General features: G+C 36.1%; 1 protein-coding gene across 1 annotated transcript; it reads left to right on the top strand.

Annotated features, from left to right (window-relative positions):
• The first annotated feature begins 3,659 nt into the window (after positions 1 to 3,659).
• Positions 3,660 to 4,193, top strand: LOC138925610 (uncharacterized). The gene has a single exon (XM_070276455.1). The coding sequence runs from the start codon at positions 3,660 to 3,662 to the stop codon at positions 4,191 to 4,193; it is 534 nt and encodes a 177-aa protein (XP_070132556.1).
• The last annotated feature ends 14,952 nt before the right edge of the window (positions 4,194 to 19,145 follow it).

The raw sequence follows: 19,145 nt of genomic DNA on the forward strand, positions 1-19,145 counted from the left end.
GTTCCTGAAGGACCGAAAATTTGCAGTTAGATGCGGAGAGGCCACTTTCGGACTCAGGGAGGTCCGCGCCGGAGACCACCAAGGCAGCGTGTTGGGCCCTTTATTATACAACGTCTACACGGCCGATCTCCCAGTCTTGCGGAGCCCCAACATAATGGCAGCGACCTATACGGACGATACCACCTTCCTGACCGCTGCTGACAACGCTACAGAGGCAGCCGCTGCCATGCAGGAGCAACTAGATCTTCTCGGCAATTGGCAGAGAAGGTGGATTATTCAAGTGAATAACGATAAATGCACCGCCACCACATTTTCTCTCCGTCTACTGGGCTTCACGCTAGACAGGAGGCTTACTTGGAAGCCTCAGCTAGTCCAAAAGCGAAAGCAGTGTCAAATAAAATTAAAGGCGTACTATTGGCTGATGGGTAGGAGGTCGAAGCTGAGGACCTCTTCGAAAATCCTAATCTACAAGGCGATTATTCGGCCAATTTGGACATACGGAATCCAACTTTGGGCCAGCAAGTCTAATATTCGGACTATCCAGACATTTGAAAATAGAGCCCAGACAATCCACGAGGTGCTTGGCTTCCCATGGGTGAAGGAGGAGATCCAGAAACACAACCACCCCAAAGAATTGGGGACCACTCTCCTCGACAACAGCGAACAGATGCGGAGGCTGCGCAGAACTCACCCGCTAGACCTCAGACATAGACCTTATTTTTCCACCTCTGATTTAAGTTACACATAAGCCAAGTTTTCTGTCACAATATTTAATGGTTATCCATGTTGGACAGTTTTAAATAAACTCCCCCATAGGTCCATATAGATTGATTATTTGAAGGCATTGTTTGTTAGTAACATCTCGTGAACGTCTACCTTATTTCACCACCATTGCCATTACAATAACGTTACAATCGCTTCAATAATAAATGTGGTAATGTCTTTGGCGACTTACGAGAAACCAACTCGAGTACGAGTCGCATGTAGTTTATATTATGAGCCACTGGCAGTCATGTGCTTGTCGAAGCGTAAATGAATGACGAAAGCTTCAGCTTACCAATCACTACAATGCACAGTGGTCCGAATGCTGCCATAAATCCAATTTTTCAATAGTCATGGACTTAAAAATTTCGAATGCTTTTCAATTCTTAAATATTTGAACTATAATTTCCTAAAGAATAAGCTAGTTTCAATTCCGTTTATATAAAAACTTTTAACCTCAAAAGTGACAAGTGGCAGAAATCCTATAAAAATGTTATGTTATGTTTTTATACCCATGCACAGGGTAATATAATTTTGGTCAAAAGTATGCAACGCAGTAAATCTCCGACCCTATAAAGTATATATATTCTTGATCAGGATCACCTCCTGAGTTGATATAAGCATGTCCGTCTGTTCCTATTATAGACCAGGGCATGATTATACAAAGTACAATTATACAAGGTAGTCCATTCCACTGACATATCGTTCGGGTTTGGTTCCTTAATTTCAAACTGTCAAACTGAAAGGTGATTTTTTTTTCAAAACTTTAACCTTTAAGTGGCCAAGCAAAAATAAAAAATATTTTTGCAGTTCTTGTCGCAAGCACGTGCTAGGCGTAAAGTTTGTTTTTCTTTAGTTTTTTTAAACTAAAAATTCAAAACAGACATTGTTAAACGCCGCTGAGCAGGTCGATATTTGTGTTAATATAAAAAAAATTTATTTTAGGATACGTACATATATACTTTAGAATTAAGAACAATAACAAAGAATTATGTCAAATCAAAACTTATTAAAATAAAATTACAAAGGCTACAACTCTTGTCATAACTAAGAAAAACTTTTAGCCCAATGCCCCGTGTGAGGGTTAATCAAAGTACTGTATAGCCGTTTCACTCGCACTATTCAACGCTTACTATGTTAAAATTAAAATAAGTGACTTAAGTCAACGAATGGACTACCTTGTATAATTGTATCATGCTTTAAACAGGGGCAAGTTGGCTTTGCAAAGGCATATTACACAAAGTCATATTGGATGACAAAAATTGCCAACTATCTCGAAGTTCAATGGAGTACTGCCAAATACCAAATCAATCATTGCTGTGATTCAGCTCAAATATGTCAAACGCAAATGTCACATTGATGGATGATTATCGCAATTAAGAGGATAACGACGTCAGGGTTTTATCGTTGAGTTAACCCTGTGATTGAATGACTGACTGAAAGCAGTGACACTTCGGCATGTGTTTTCGCGTCTTCAATCAAAAGCCAAATTTAACCGAGCAACAATTAGATTGACTGTAACTTGCGCTTTTCGTGTTTATTCTAAGGGGCTTTAAATAAATAAATACAGAAAGATTTAGGAGTACATCGGACCAGACTAAAAGCATATTGTTTGTAAAATGGTGCCTGGTGTCATTTCAGCAAAAAAGACATTTGCAAAGAAAATTGCAAATTTTCATATCTCCTGGGAAAAATTGCTAGCTTTAAATTGTACTGTGTCTAATTTAATAGAAGGTAAACATATTTTTAATGGGAATATGGCTTCAGTGGGTTCGGCGCATTGTTTAAACGATTTATTGCCCCCACCGCACATCCACAAACAACATGACGTTATACAAAATTACAAACCTTCAAAAACATTAGAAACAAAGACAAACCTTCTGCAAAAGAATAAAGGTTCTCCCCGATCTACACAGGGGCTCGTCACCGTTATTATACCCTTGCAGAGGGTATTATAATTTTGGTCAAAAGTGTGCAACGCAGTGAAGGAGACATCTCCGACCCTATAAAGTATATATATTCTTGATCAGGATCACCTCCTGAGTTGATATGAGCATGTCCGTCTGTCCGTCTGTCCGTCTGTCTGTCTGTTTCTACGCGAACTAGTCTCTCAGTTTTAAAGCTATCGTCTTGAAACTTTGCACACACCCTTCTTTCCTTTGCACGCAGTATATAAGTTGGAACGGCCGAGATCGGCCGACTATATCCTATAGTTTCTATATAACTGAACGATGGAAAAGTACGCAACTTTCGTGTTTTTGAAGACAGAAAGTTTGAACTTCTTACAGATTTTATGTTTGGTCAGTTTTTCCTAACTATTAAATTTCAAAAGGATCGGACGACTACATTTTATAGTTGCAATCAGAAATGGTATTTGGTAAAAATACAAACTTTGGTATTTTTGGATGTACTAGAAGCTTGGGAATTTTTTTAAATTATGAATTCTAAAATATTGGTTTTATAGTCATAATAATTTATATATATTTTTATCATAACGATTTATATCGGATTATAACTTTAAGGGTACATTAACTTCGGCTCCGCCCAATGTTTATTTTCCTTTCATGTTATTGGGTTATTTTTTTTTCGGGCGGATCTGAATTTGATATAATTGTTGTAGTTGTGATTTTCGGACAACCAGGACAAACTTTGAAGCAATCTATTATAAATGTGTTATGATGCAGCCCTTAAATAAATGCATTTATCGATAGCTTGTACTTTTCTGAAACAAATTTATTTACATTTTTGTGATTCCCATCAATCTGATATTTGTTTCGGGATGTCTAAAAATCGTTGTGCTATTTTAAAACTGTTTCAACAAGGAAATCGCCAATGCGACATTGTTCGTTTGCTTGGCATACCAAAACAAACGGTCTCAGACGCTATCCGGCGATTTAATGAGCTTGGCCATGAAGGTGACCGTCCCGGACGAGGCAGACTCGGTCTCGGTCAGAAAAATAGTCCGTGGAATCGAAGTGAATCGAGAAAGTGTTCGGTTGATAGCAAAAAATGAACTTAATCTCAAGCCCTACAAGCTCCAAAAAATGCATCTTCGTACGGATGACAATAAGCGCGTGAGACTCCAAAGATGCCGTCAGCTAAAGCGTTGGGCCGCAGGTCAAAAATGGGAGCGTATTCTCTTCACGGACGAGAAGATATTTACCATCCAACAGGCGCACAATCACCAAAATGACAGAAGCTGGTTTGCTGAAGCTCCAGGTACCTCTGCAATAATCGAGCGCCGTCAATGTGAGCAGTCTTTAATGGTTTGGGGAGGAATATGCGCCACCGGCAAAACACCCCTTGTTTTCATCGATCAAGAGGTCAAAATCAATCAGGAAGTTTACCGCCGGGACATTTTGATCTTAATCCTTCTTAATCCGATGGACTACAGTGTGTGGTCTATTTTGGAGTTCAGGGCATGTGCTTAACGCCACATAAGTTTGGAGGCGCTGAAGCAATCATTGCTCCGAGAATGGGATCGATAATCGGAAGAAGGCCTGCGGCCTATTGCGCTAAATTTCCAGAAACGTTTAGAGCTCTGCATCGCAGCCCAAGGAAGCCACTTCGAAACCAGCTGAATATATTTTAACACAATACTTATTTAATAGTTGTGTATCTGCACTTTTTCTCAAATACAGTTCCTTAAAAAGTTATGATCAAAAATGTTTGTCCGGGTTATTTATTTTCACCCTGTATGGAACATACATCGACGTTGCCTATGAGAATTTTATTATTAAACATCAATTTTTTATTCAATAAATTTTAAGAAAAGTTCGAAAATTCTATCTTGAGAAGTTCAAAAGTTGATAATTTCCGATCGTTTGCTATTTCCGATCGTTTCAGTGCAGTAGGGGGTATTTTACCACTTTGTGTGGCATTTCGACGTTTTTGAAAAGTTTTAAAATTGGGTAGAAAGTAACTAAATTACTAGAAACTATTGTAAATGCATTAAGAAAACATCAAACTATTATGCTTTACCTAGTAATCCTAAAATGTTATATTTAACAGTCTGTTTGGTCATTGAGCGTTTTCAATGCCGTAAATAAAAGACGAATTTAATTAATTTTGGACGTTACAAATGTTTATTCCTGCATGCAGATGAAGCCGGATGATCCGCAGATAGACCAGCTTATGGTGCATGCAGGGACTCAAGTAACATACAGAGAGAGGGCGGCCCGACAAGTCACCTGGAGCTAAAGCTCTCGAAAGTATAGAGGGCGGCCCGACCTAAACATTGCCGAGCTAAAACTCTCTATAGAAAGCTTGTTGAGTCGAGCGGACGAGAGTTTAATGTTTTAAATAAACATTATACTAATCATTACACTAAACATTAAATAAACATTATTAAAACATTATTTAAACATAAACATTAAACGCCGTGCTGCTGCTTGACCCGACACAGTCTGTTAAGAGAAAAACAGCTGTAAAGTCAGTTGTTGCAATTGAGAGCGCTTGGGCTTATGTTGCTATATTTATACCCTTGCAGAGGGTATTATAATTTTGTCCAAAAGTGTGCAACGCAGTTAAGGAGACATCTCCGACCCTATAAAGTATATATATTCTTGATCAGGATCACCTCCTGAGTTGATATGAGCATGTCCGTCTGTCCGTCTGTCCGTCTGTCTGTCTGTCTGTTTCTACGCGAACTAGTCTCTCAGTTTTAAAGCTATCGACTTGAAACTTTGCACACACCCTTCTTTCCTTTGCACGCAGTATATAAGTCGGAACGACCGGGATCGGTCGACTATATCCTATAGCTGCCATATAACTGATTGATCGGAAATGGTATAACTTTGGTTTTGTTTTAGAGTTAGAGAGTTCAAATTTGACATGAAAGCTACTTTTGGCAAAATAATACGACGTGCCGAATTTCATAAGGAGCTGCCATATAACTGAAGGATCGGAATTGACCCAACTTTTGTGTTTTTGAAGATAGAAAGCTGGAACTTGGTACAGATTATATTTTTGTAAAATATAAAAGTTATATGGCAGCTATAAGATATAGTCGGCCGATCGTTATGAAATTTGGTAGGTTGGATCAATTGACCAAAAATATAATCTGTATTAAATTCCAGCTTTCTATCTTCAAAAACACGAAAGTTGGGTCATTTCAGATCGTTCAGTTATATGGTATGTATATAGGATATAGTCGGCCGATCCGTATAAAATTCGGCACGTCGTAAAATAGCTCTCGTGTAAAATTTGAACTCTCTTACTCTGAAAACACAAAGTTATACCATTCCCGATAAATCAGTTATATGGCAGCTATAGGATATAGTCCGACTTATATACTGCGTGCAAAGGAAAGAAGGGTGTGTGCAAAGTTTCAAGTCGATAGCTTTAAAACTGAGAGACTAGAAACAGACAGACAGACGGACCGACGGACAGACGGACATGCTCATATCAACTCAAGAGGTGATCCTGATCAAGAATATATATACTTTATAGGGTCAGAGATGTCTCCTTCACTGCGTTGCACACTTTTGGACAAAATTATAATACCCTCTGCAAGGGTATAAAAAGTTATAAATAGTCTTCTCGCAGGTTTTTACTGTGTGTTCAATTACAGAATTTGTTCAAATTGTGGGTATGTGTACTAACATTTTTGTCATTTTACAGAAGCCTTTACCCGGTGTTCGTAAAGTACAAGGGTCGTGTGAATGTGTGTAACATAGGAACGAAATCATCTCCGACATCCTCAAGTATATGGTGTATATTCTTGATCAACATGAATAGCCCGTATGTCCGTCCCTCCGTCTGTCTGTCTGTCTGTATGGATCTCAGAAATTATAAGACAGAGCTATGGAATTTGGAACTTAAATCTATCTATTTAAATCGAATAGTATTTAGAGGAGTTATAGACATTTCAGACTGCCTCCCTACTAAATCGGTAGTATGGCCGCAGGGGGCTGCGGTTGTTTTTTTGCCCAACCGCAAAGTATGCAACAAATATTTGTTGCCGAGAATTCATACCGTTAATGTCTAAACTTTAAAGGTTAGTTAAATTGTAGGTGGAAGAGATAAGTACCGGTTATTGTATAGTCGGGAAACTTGACTCTACCCGTCCTTTTTTAACTTATTTTCTAGAAATAAATTTGGATTTTAAATTTCGGTGTGAGTCTAAATGTATTTTGTAGTTTGTTCATTTCTAAATCAATATCCGTTAGTCTCTAGTAGTGCACTTTTCCGCACTACTAGATAAATTTACATTTTAGGTAGCCTCTTAGGTTACCGTGTCTTTTCCAAAGTAAAGTTGTTTGCTAGGTGGAGTTGCCGGAATATAGGTCAATTTTTCAGGACATCAAAAATTGTATAAACATTTTGTGTGCAAAATGGCCCTAATTTAAAAACTGGTAATAATATAAATTTTGTTTTTAATATATGGGGGAGGAAAGAAGTGTGGTGAAATTCTAGGCGAAGATTAATTTGACGGCAACATATACGCGAGGTGCTGATGGAATTTGGTAAGTATAGCAATAAAAATGCTAGTAATATAAATTTATTTTCTATTTTTTGTGGGCGGCGGGAGTGTTGACACGACCACTTTTTCTAGTACCTTTATATAGCCTAAACCCAACAATAACATAAAGCCCAACATAATACAAAAAAACCGCAATTATAAACCTCTTTTGGTTCACTTGTAATATTTAACCCCCATTTACCCCAAAGTCACTAGTCACAAAAATTTAGTTATATGGCAGCTATAGGATATAGTTGACCGATCGTTATGAAATTTGGTATATCGTATTATTTTGCCAAAAATTAAATGCATAAAAAACGCCAACTCCAAAGTTATCGCATTTCCTATCAATCAATATATTAATCAATATATCAATCAATATATGCTTATATCAACATATATCAACCAGGTTATCCTGGTGAAGAATATAAACTGCGTTGCACACTTTTGAGCAAAATTATGATAACCTCTGCAAGGGTATAAAAATGATAGTGAACAAGCCAATTTTTTAGACTTTTCTGAAGAGGTAACAAACAGATAATCCCACAAACGGATGTACAAATTAGACAAAATATTTTTTGCTGAGAAGAAGAATTTAAACTATTAAATAATTTTTGAACGGATTGTCGGATCGGTTGATTGAGGTGCCAATAGCTTTAGAAAGCTGTTGCATTTGAGGGCGGCAGTTTCAAAACCAAAAACTTTCAAGAAATGTTTGCTGCGCGGGTATTTAGGAGTCTACATTAACAATTTTTTATCTCTATGTTTTATAATCCACGTCTTTATACAGGTACACTGTTGCAATATTGGACTAAAATATTCCACAGTAACGCTACGGCAACCAATTAATGTGTTAACAAAAATTGTGGAGCTAGATACTGAGAAAATATCTATACTCGCACAATTAATGGGCTCCAATACCCAAACGTGCGTATAAAAAATCTGTAATGTTTATGAAAAAGACTTGACATTTGGCAGCTTGTTTACTTTATTTCGTCACATTCTGTTGATGATTTGTTAGTCATTTAGCGCCAACGGCTGCAACAAGCATTTGTTGCACTGAAAACTATAAATAAATGCGCCTTTATACAGGACTTTTGTTTGGTTTTTAAGATTTTTCTGTGCAGGTGTAGTTTGTGTTAAGAAAACTTTTATAAATAAAAACAAGAAAGGAAAGCTAACTTCGGGCTGAGCAGCAGTTAATATATCCTTGCAGTTAAAGCAACAAAGAAAACATAGTTGGCCGATCCTTATAAAAATATCGTAATAAAACCAATTAATTACAATAAAATGTCTAAAAAAAAAAGTCCCAAGCTTCTATCTAAAAAAATACCAAAGTTGGTATTTCTTTCAAATACCATTTACAAGCGTTCAGTTATAGGACAGCTATAAGATATATAGATAAGTAGGCCGATCGTTTTAAAATTTGGTAGGTCGTATTAACTGACCAAAAATATAATTTCTACTAAGTTCCAGCTTTCTATCTTTAAAAAAACGAAAGTTGGGTAATTTCCAATCGTTCTGTTATATGACAGCTATAGGATATAGTCGGCCGATCCCGGTCGTTCCGACTTTTATACTGCGTGCATAGAAGGGTGTGTGCGAAGTTTCAAGTCGATACCTTTAAAACTGAGAAACTAGTTTGCGTAGAAACAGACAGACGGACATGCTCATATCAACTCAGGAGGTGATCCTGATTACGAATATATATACTTTCTAGGGTCGGAGATGTCTCCTCCACTTTTGATGTCTCCTTTAAGATATAATACCCTCGGCAAGGGTATAAAAATCGGATGTAGTTGGTCGATCATTATGAGAATATCATAATATAACCAAATTATTACAATACAAAATATAAAAAAAAGACCCAAGCTTCTATTATCAAAAATACAAAAGTTGGTATTGTTACTAAACACCAAATACCATTTCCGATCGTTCAGTTATATGGCAGCTGTAGGATATAGTCGGCCTATCGTTATGAAATTTGAAAGGTATATAGGTATATAGAACGTGTAGGTCGTGTTATTTTGCCAAATAGCACTAATGAAAAATTCGAACGCTCTAACTCTAAAAACACCAACGCTCTAGCATTTCCGATCAATCAGTTACATGTTAGCTAAAGGATATTTTCGGCAGATCCCGGCCGTTCCGACTTATATACTGCGTGCAAAGGAAAGAAGAGTGTGTGCAAAGTTTTAAAGCGAATGCTTTAAAACTGAGAGACTAGTTCGCGTAGAAACAGACAGACAGACGGACATGCTCATATATCATGCTCGTTTATGACCAAAATTATAATACCCTCTGCAAGGGTATAAAAAATGTGTATTGTCGTCTTTCCTTGTGTCGATATTATTTGCAGACTTAAAAGTTTCTCGCAAAGCTCCTATGCTTACGCCACACTTCTAGCAGTTCTGAATTGCTGATCAAGATATTGCTTCCTAATAATACAAGTTACGCAAAAAACCTCAAAAAACGCACATGGGCTAATCCGGCAGATGGTCAACCAGGACCGAAAAAATAAATATCCATATTCCTCGATTCTTTTTTTTGTATTTTTATTAATAAATATCCAAATTATCATAATCTTTTGGATTCATAGCATGTCTCAACTTAAAAACAAAAAAAAACCCAAAAAGTCAAAAAATTTAATTTTCACCTTTTTTTTACTTTTAAAGACATTTTTATGTTTATTTATTACTCAAAGAAAACATATAATGTGATTGCTCTTTTTGTACTAAATCTCTTAATAACAATCTAATAAGACGAGAAAAATTCAAAGAGAGCAAATTATCGCTTAATTTGTATTTTGATTTTTAAATATGTTCTAATCGTACGTTCGCGACCAAAAACATAATTTTATTGCAATTGCTTCGCATTAAGTAAAAGCAGGTGGATGAAACTTCATGTGTTAAGTCATTTTAGTGTAAACTATTAAAATATAAAAAAAAAACTTCGGACTTTTTCAAGCAAATTTTTTTATATTGAATTTTAAAGTGGCGTACGTTTGCGACCGTATAAAAAATAATATTACTTTTTAAAAAATTTTTTTTTTGTTTAACAAGGTTATGAATATTTGTAGATGGATAAAAGAAATTTAATTTAATTAAAATTAAATTAAAATAATTAAATTAAAAACCTGATTTTTTAAGAATATATAAAATTATTTCTAAAAACAAAGAGGTAAATAACAAAAAAAAATTAATATTATATTTGAAAAAATTTTACGTTCGCGACCCGTACTTAATTTAATTTAAAAACAAGAAAGGAAAGCTAATTTCGGGCGGAGCCGAAGTTTATATACCCTTGCAGTTAAAACCGGATATATATCGCAAACATCGGATATAGTTGGCCGATCTTTATGATTACATCATAATAAAACCAATTTTCTAAAATACAAAATCTAAAAAAAAGTCCCAAGCTTCTATCTTCAAAAATACGAAAGTTGATAATTCTACCAAGTACCATTTCCGATCGTTCAGTTATATTGCTGCTATAGGATATAATCGGCCGATCCGAATGAAATTTGGTAGGTCGGATCAACTGGTCAATAATAGAATAGAAGATAGAAGATAAGTTTCAGCTTTCTATCTTCAAAAACACGAAAGTAAGGTCATTTCCGATCGTTCAGTTATATGACAGCTATAAGATATAGTCGGCCGATCGTTATGAAATTTGGCATGTCGTAATAATTTGCCAAAAATAGTTCTCGTGTCAAATTTTAACTCTCTAACTCTAAAACCACCAAAGTTATACCATTTCCGATAAATCAGTTATATGGCAGCTATAGGATATAGTCCGACTTATATACTGCGTGCAAAGGAAAGAAGGGTGTGTGCAAAGTTTCAAGTCGAGAGCTTTAAAACTGAGAGACTAGAAACAGACAGACAGACGGACCGACGGACAGATGGACATGCTCATATCAACTCAAGAGGTGATCCTGATCAAGAATATATATATTTTATAGGGTCGGCGATGTCTCCTTCACTGCATTGCACACTTTTGACCAAAATTATAATACCGAGCGCTATTTTTGGCAAAATAATACGACATGCCAAATTTCGTAAGGATCGGCCGAGTATATCCTATAGCTGTCATATAACAGAACGATCCGAAATGACCCAACTTTCGTGTTTTTAAAGATAGAAAGCTGGAACTTGGTACAGATTATATTGGTCAGTTAATCCGATCTACCAAATTTCATAACGATCGGCCGACTATATCTTATAGCTGCCATATAACTGAACGATCGAAAATGGTTTTTGGTAGAAATACCAACTTTGGTATTTTTGAAGATAGAAGCTTGAGACTTTTTTTAGATTTTGTATTGTAATAAATTGGATTATATATTCATATTTCCATAAGGATCGGCCAACTATATCCGATGTTTGCGATATATATCCGGTTTAAACTGCAAGGGTATATAAACTTCGGCTCCGCCCGAAGTTAGCTTTCCTTTCTTGTTTTTCTCCTAATCTATTACAGCTATCGGCATGGGCTTTGCTGAGTTTTGAAGAATAGAACAAAGGCTAACTTTGGAAAGAAGAGAGAGGTCCCAAGATTTTCCCGTTATATTTTTTTCTGGTTTTTCCTGGAACCATTCCTAGAAAGCTGTACATTTTTTCCTGCACTTGAATAGGGACAGACGTGATTTCTTCATTCTGAGCCAAATTCCATGCGATAAAGTATATTATTTGTCAACTTACACACCTTTTAAATATAAATTAAACAGAATGGGCCGCGGCAAAGCTCTAACTGCTGTTGAAAAAGGTATAATATTGGCGTATAAGGAATGTTATTTTACATACAGAAAAATTGCTGAAAAAATACGAAAAAGCAAAAATGTTATTTGCAATTTCCTTAAGAACCCTGCAAATTATGGGAATAACATGAAAGGACGCACCAAAAAAGTCCTTTTATCTACTGCAGAGCGCCGAATTGTTCGAGAAGAGTCAAATTCACACTGTGCGGCTTCGAAAATTCATTAAAAACTAAATTTAAATGCAAATGTGGATACAGTACGGAGAGTTATACGGCAAGCTAATCATCTGAAAAGATTGGAAGCGAGGAAGCGTTTTCTGAGGCAAAAAACATCTTTGGATCATTATCGTGGACTTTCCAACAGGATAATGCCCTAATCCACACAGCACAAGTGGTAAAAGCTTGGATTCGGCAGCAAAACCTGGATCTTATGGAGTAGCCCCCATATTCTCCGGATCTCAATGTAATTGAGAATGTGTGGGGATGGATGACAAAAAAATTATATGAACCTGGGAGACAATACAAAGACCTACAAGCATTAACGGATGCCATCAACACAGCCTGAAGTCAAATATCCTTATATTACATAAAGGCACTATATGACTCTATTCCTTATAGGATTTATGAGGTTATATCCAACAATGGTGGCCACACACATTATTAAAATAGTTTAATTTGACAAATTTTTAATAAATAAGACTTAATATTAATAAAATGTTGTATATTATTCCTTAAACACTAATTTTTAGTTCCTGTCCCTATTCAAGTGCATGCAAAAATGTACAGCTTTCTAGGAATGGTTAAAGCAAAAACGAAAAAAAAAATTATAAAGGTAAATGGTTGCGACCTCTCTTTTATTTCCATAGTTAGCCTACGTTCTCTTCTTCAGAAATCAAAAAGGCATATGCCAATAGCCCTAGTAGATTTATAGAAACATAAAACGAAACATAAAAAAATTCTTGTCCCTATTCAAGGCAACGGCAGTATATTAATAAATATATGTATATCCAACCTTATCGGATATTTGCGCTACAAATCCGCTCTTTACTGAAAGGGTGTATCAATTTCGGGTTCCCTCGAAGCTTTCCTTGTTTTTTGGTAAGGAAAAAAGAAAGAAAAAGGTAATGCAGGGTATTGTAATAAACATAATATATTGAAATCATGCACTGAATTTTAAATGACTTTATTCTTTTACTTGGTAGTGATATTGTCACAAAAAGAAGCAGTGAACACTAGTTGTGCCCAGTAGTGCTTTTGAAAGGTGAAAAGCCACAGCAGGCTAAACATCAGTCGTCTATTCATCCGGCCTGATAACTGTGGGCTAACTATAAAAGCGTTCCGTCCGAGCTTACGACACCCGTGGGAGTAGCCAATAATTTCAAATCGAATATGTAACCACCGACCCACTCGCACCAAATATACTCATAAACATTCGGCTGCACGCTACCCCAGGTTCGAATCTCATGTATCAAACGGCGCACATCTAAAGTAAAAGCGCCTTTAACCTGATTTCGGCGAAGCTTGCAGGTTTGTTCAGTCACGTAATGTTGCTGTTTTTTTGAAAGTTCTTCGTACGTATATGAAATTGGTATCGACTTAACACATCCAATTTGAAAAATATTCCAATGTATATTCCAATATTCTCTCTGCCTATACGGCATAATAGATACAACCAAAGATTATAAAGTATATAGATAGGACATCTCCAACAAAGAAACATTTTCTATGGCGGGTTCCAGCGCTGGAACGAGCGCGTTCCACGCGACAAGTTAAGTTTAATAAATTTTTCGCGCGACAACGAATGAGGGATAGCCCAGTAGTAGAGGGCTTGGCTGATGCGCAGAGTGAAATGAGTTCAAATTAGGCTCGAGACATTCACTTTTTATACCCTTGCAGAGGGTATTATAATATTGTCCAAAAGTTTGCAAAGTAAATAGATGGGACATCTCATACAAACAACAAGAAGGAAAGACTAACTTCGGGCGGAGCCGAAGTTGATATACCCTTGCAGTTAAAGCCGGATATATATAGCAATTATCGGATATAGTTGGCCGATCCTTATGAGAATATGATAATATAACCAAATTTATTATAACACAAAATCTAAAAAAAAGTCCCAAACTTCTATCTTCAACAATACCAAAGTTGATATTTCTACCAAATACCATTTCCGATCGTTCAGTTATATGGCAGCTATAAGATGTAGTCGGCCGATCAATATGAAATTTTGTAGGTCGGATTAACTGACCAAAAATAAAATCTATACGCAGGTCTAACTTTCTATCTTCAAAAACACGAAAGTTGGGTCATTTCCGATCGTTCAGTTATATGGCAGCTTTAGGATATATTCGGCCGATCCGCCTTATTAGGCAGGTCGTATTATTTTGCCAAACATAGCACTGTTGCAAAATCCGAATTCTCTAATTCTAAAAACACTAAAGTTATACCATTTCCGATCAATCAGTTATATGGCAGCTGTAAGATATAGTCGGCCGATCCCGCCCGTTCCGATTTATATACTGCGTGCAAAGGAAAGAAGGGTGTGTGCAACGTTTCAAGTCGATAGCTTCAAAACTAACCTAGTTTGCGCAGAAACAGACAGACGGACATGCTCATATCAACTCAAGAGGTGATCCTGATCGAGAATATATATCCTTTATAGGGTCGGTATAAAGTATATATATTTTAGATGTCCGTCTGTCTGTTTCTACGCAAACTACTCACTTAGTCTTAAAGCCAAGATTATAAAGTACATACATACATAGATGGGACATCAGGGCCCAAAACGGTCAACTTTTTTCGGGGAACGCAGATGCATACGATTCTGTTTTTAGAACTCTTAACATGTATGCGTTTATTTATATATTATAAAAATTTTTTGCAACGGGTTCAACAACGAACTGAGGCGATGTTAAGGTGATTTAAAAATGTTGTATTTTTCTTGATTGAGTTATATATTTTGGAAAAAACCATTGAAAGAATAAAAATATAATATATTTGTTAAATTAAGTTGTTAATAAAGCATGCATTGACATTGCAATGAATAAAAAAAAAACAAGAAAGGAAAGCTAACTTCGGGCGGAGCCGAAGTTTATATACCCTTGCAGTTAAAACCGGATATATATCGCAAACATCGGATATAGTTGGCCGATTCTTATGGAAATATGAATATATAATCCAATTTATTACAATACAAAATCTAAAAAAAGTCTCAAGCTTCTATCTTCAAAAATACGAAAGTTGATATTTCTACCAAATACCATTTCCGATCGTTCAATTATATGGCAGCTATAGGATATAGTCGGCCGATCCTTATGAAATTTGGTAGGTTGGATCAACTAACCAAAAATAGTCTGTACTAAATTCCAGCTTTCTATCTTTAAAAACACGAAAGTTGGGTCATTTCCGATCGTTGAGTTATATGGCAGCTATAGGATATAGTCGGCCGATCCTTATGAAATTTGGAATGACGTAATGTTTTGCCAAAAATAGCTCTCATGTCAAATTTGAACTCTCTTACTCTAAAAACACCAAAGTTATACCATTTCCGATCAATCAGTTATGTGGCAGCTATAGGATATAGTCGGCCGATCCGGGCCGTTCCGACTTATATACTGCGTGCAAAGGAAAGAAGGGTGTGTGCAAAGTTTCAAGACGATAGCTTTAAAACTGAGAGACTAGTTCGCGTAGAAACAGACAGACAGACGGACAGACGGACAGACGGACATGCTCATATCAACTCAGGAGGTGATCCTGATCAAGAATATATATACTTTATAAGGTCGGAGATGTCTCCTTCACTGCGTTGCACACTTTTGACCAAAATTATAATACCCTCTGCAAGGGTATAACAAGAAAGGAAAGCTAACTTCGGGCGGAGCCGATGTTGATATACCCTTGCAGTTAAAAACGGATATATATGGCAAACATCGGATATATTTGGCTGATCCTTATGAGAATATCATAATAAAACCCATTAATTACAATAAAAAATTTAAAACAAAGTCCCAAGCTTCTATCTTACAAAATACCAAAGTTGGTATTTCTACCACATACCATTTCCATTTACCGTGAATATTTATATGTATGTATATGTAATATAGTATGTATATGTAATATGAACGTTATAAATTTTCAAAATTTGGAAGGAACTCTAAATATTTTTCGCGTAAAAAATTTAGACCCTTAGCTCAGCTTTCTACCTAATAATCTTAGACTTAGAGTCCTAGAGACTTAGATTCCTATCATGGGAAATATGACATACATTCTTTTACTTTTATTTTTTAGAAATATAGCCCTCCCAACTTTAAAAATTATATTCAATAGTTTTTTCTATGGGAGTTGATAAAAGCTAAGAAAAAACTTTTTTTGTACGTAAAAAATTATTTTTTAAATTAGCGAGTGCCAGTCTTGGCACGGTCTTCAACCTGCCTGTCGGACCTGAATCGAAACAACTTGTTTTTCCAAGTCCGGATCTTAAGCTACGTCACCAAAGAATTAAAAATGTTATTTCTTCAGTGTGATCTAAATGAATGATATACCAATCACAAAGTATATTGATTCACAAAATTTTTGCTAGGGGGTACAACCAATTCGATTTTTCTTCTTCTTCTCAGCTAAAAAATGTCTCGTTTGTTCATCTGTTTTTGGGTTTGTCTGTTTCCTTTAAAGAAGAATCTAAAAAATTGAGCATGTTTAATTTCATTTTGTGTTTTACAATGTTTCGTACTTTCGTTAAGTTAATTTAAAAATAAAAAAAAATTGACCTAAATTAAAAAAAATTGGGAAAAATTATATGTTACGAACCAGTGCAGCTACCAAAACATACTTTATGTAATTTGAAAGTTTTTTTGAAGTGTGGAGCTAAAAATTTTGTGCAGCCACCTGTGTACCTTCTACAATGTAGAATATATATAATACATATACATATATATGTCATAGACACATATTAATGTCATAGACACATATATACATACGTACATACATATTCATATGTACGCATGGATTAAAAATTTTGTGTTTTAGAACTTGTGCTAATATTCGAAATCTTCTATATTTTCATATTTTTCTTATTACCGGGATCGGCCGTCTATATATCCTAGAGCTGACATATAACATATGACATATAAGAAGTAATTGTAACCTAACCAACATAAACAAAACTAATTAATTAGCCAGTAAATAAATAAATTAAGTTCAATGCATAACTCTGGCTAGTCGTTTGTATTCAAAAACCCCACGAGCAGAATTGTGCTCAACTATGACATTCCGCCCATGAAAGGCATTTGTCACAAAATTTTTGGTGGCCCATGAGGGGAACAATCCACACTTTAAAAAAAAAACTGTTGAAGCCATACTATTTCCATAGATATTTAAGGAAATAACCCCTGATTATGCAACACATCATTTCGTGATTTGATTTTAGTAGAGATGCCAGCCGTGTAAAATTAAGTATTTTAGTCTGGTCAAACGTTCACAAAAAATAAAAATTTTTCATTTACGACAGCAAATAAGAACCAGAAAATTAATTTATAAAGTCGCTAGATGGAAATTTTATTCAATTCAATTAAATTAAATTGATTAATTAATTAAATTAAATATTCAATTAAGCTTTTATGCACGGTGTTGCCACCTGATTTGTACCACCAATTTACGCTTTGAGGCTGAAATCATAGTCAACTTTCATGTGTTGCCGAATTCACGAAATGGCGTTATGCACACACGAATCAAAAAATGAAAGCGAGAATTCGGTATCGCATAAACGCAGTATATGTTGCATAAATTTACACGAATACAATAATACCTCTGAACTCTACGATTACCGAGTATGATAAACCGTATCTAAATATCTTGCTTTGTTTCTGAGATAGTTATTTTGGCCAGAAAAAAGTGGTCAAATTTCCTATAGTGCAAGATAGGTAGACACGAAATACTTTAACCGATATAAATGCGCATTTGTTGAATCAATATTTTATAACTCTAACGAGGTTTTCAAAATTTCAAATCGCTGTGGAGAAGGGCTCAATGTGTCCCGGCCTTACTCGTTAAAGTGTTTTATTGCCATAAATGGTCAGTTCCATCTGCCTGAATCGTACGTACATAGTCTGTACCACGTAAGTGGATGTCAGTCGAATGTGGGTGAGTGGATGGAAAAGTATCTGGAGTTAACGGGTCATATAGTAAGCTGTCATGCTCTCTGCCTTCTGCGGCGTCTGCGGCTTCTTTCGTTTTGTCGTTACACCTTTTCTCTGAAGTAAAATAAAATAATTTAAATGACCACGTCTTGGCTATTTTCCGTTACATTATGTTAAAATATTGCCCTGCCAATGGCGACTCTCGGTTTTGCTTTGAGTTTGGGATTGGGTTCTGACTGACGTCTTGTGGCCGCTTAGAAGCAACCCATAGCCCAGTTTACTTCAGTTCCTGGATCTTTTTAGGGCGGACAAGAGAAAGCGTGAAGCGTACAAAGTCATAGGGGTTTATGCATGAAGTGATAGCAGTTGCAGAGTGTGGGGCAGTTGGAAAGAAAAGCCACAGAGGAGAAGAGAATAGGCGAGCGTTTATACGTCCAAAGATGCTCACATCTTAATAACAATATACGAAATATGTATTTTTTGGTAAAATTTGCTTTAATAATCCATGAAGTGGATGGATAACTGCTTGTTGGCAGTGGCGCCTCCAGTGCCCAGAACTTGGTTTGTGGCTATTGCACAGTAGCCAGTCGTGACCGCTGTCTGTGGCTTTTTATTAGAAAGAAGTACCCGGCTCAGCACTTCTAGTCGTAGTGACATGTGAAATATTAGAAATAATTAAATTTTGATGCTAGTTCATATCTATTGGACCTTTAGCAATTGAGCATTCTAAGATTCTGGCATTTTAGCATTCCGCACGTCCGACATGCTTGGCAGATTGACTCAGTCTCTGGATAAATGTAGGACTTGACGTGAAGCGACATCGGAAAAGTTGTTTGTTCGTCAAACGGAAAGGACTCAAGCTATCTCTCGAGCCAACCGAGCAGTCGCATGCACGTAACGGGCATTCCACTTGTCATTAACCTTGTTATTAAAACACTTTTGTTTATGACCATAACATCTGATGTGCTTTGGCTAGTGGTCAACGAACAAAGGACAAAGTCAAGCAAATAACTTACGTGCCGCTTATT

The sequence above is a fragment of the Drosophila bipectinata genome, chromosome XR (genome assembly GCF_030179905.1).
Source record: "Drosophila bipectinata strain 14024-0381.07 chromosome XR, DbipHiC1v2, whole genome shotgun sequence".
NCBI lineage: Eukaryota > Metazoa > Arthropoda > Insecta > Diptera > Drosophilidae > Drosophila > Drosophila bipectinata.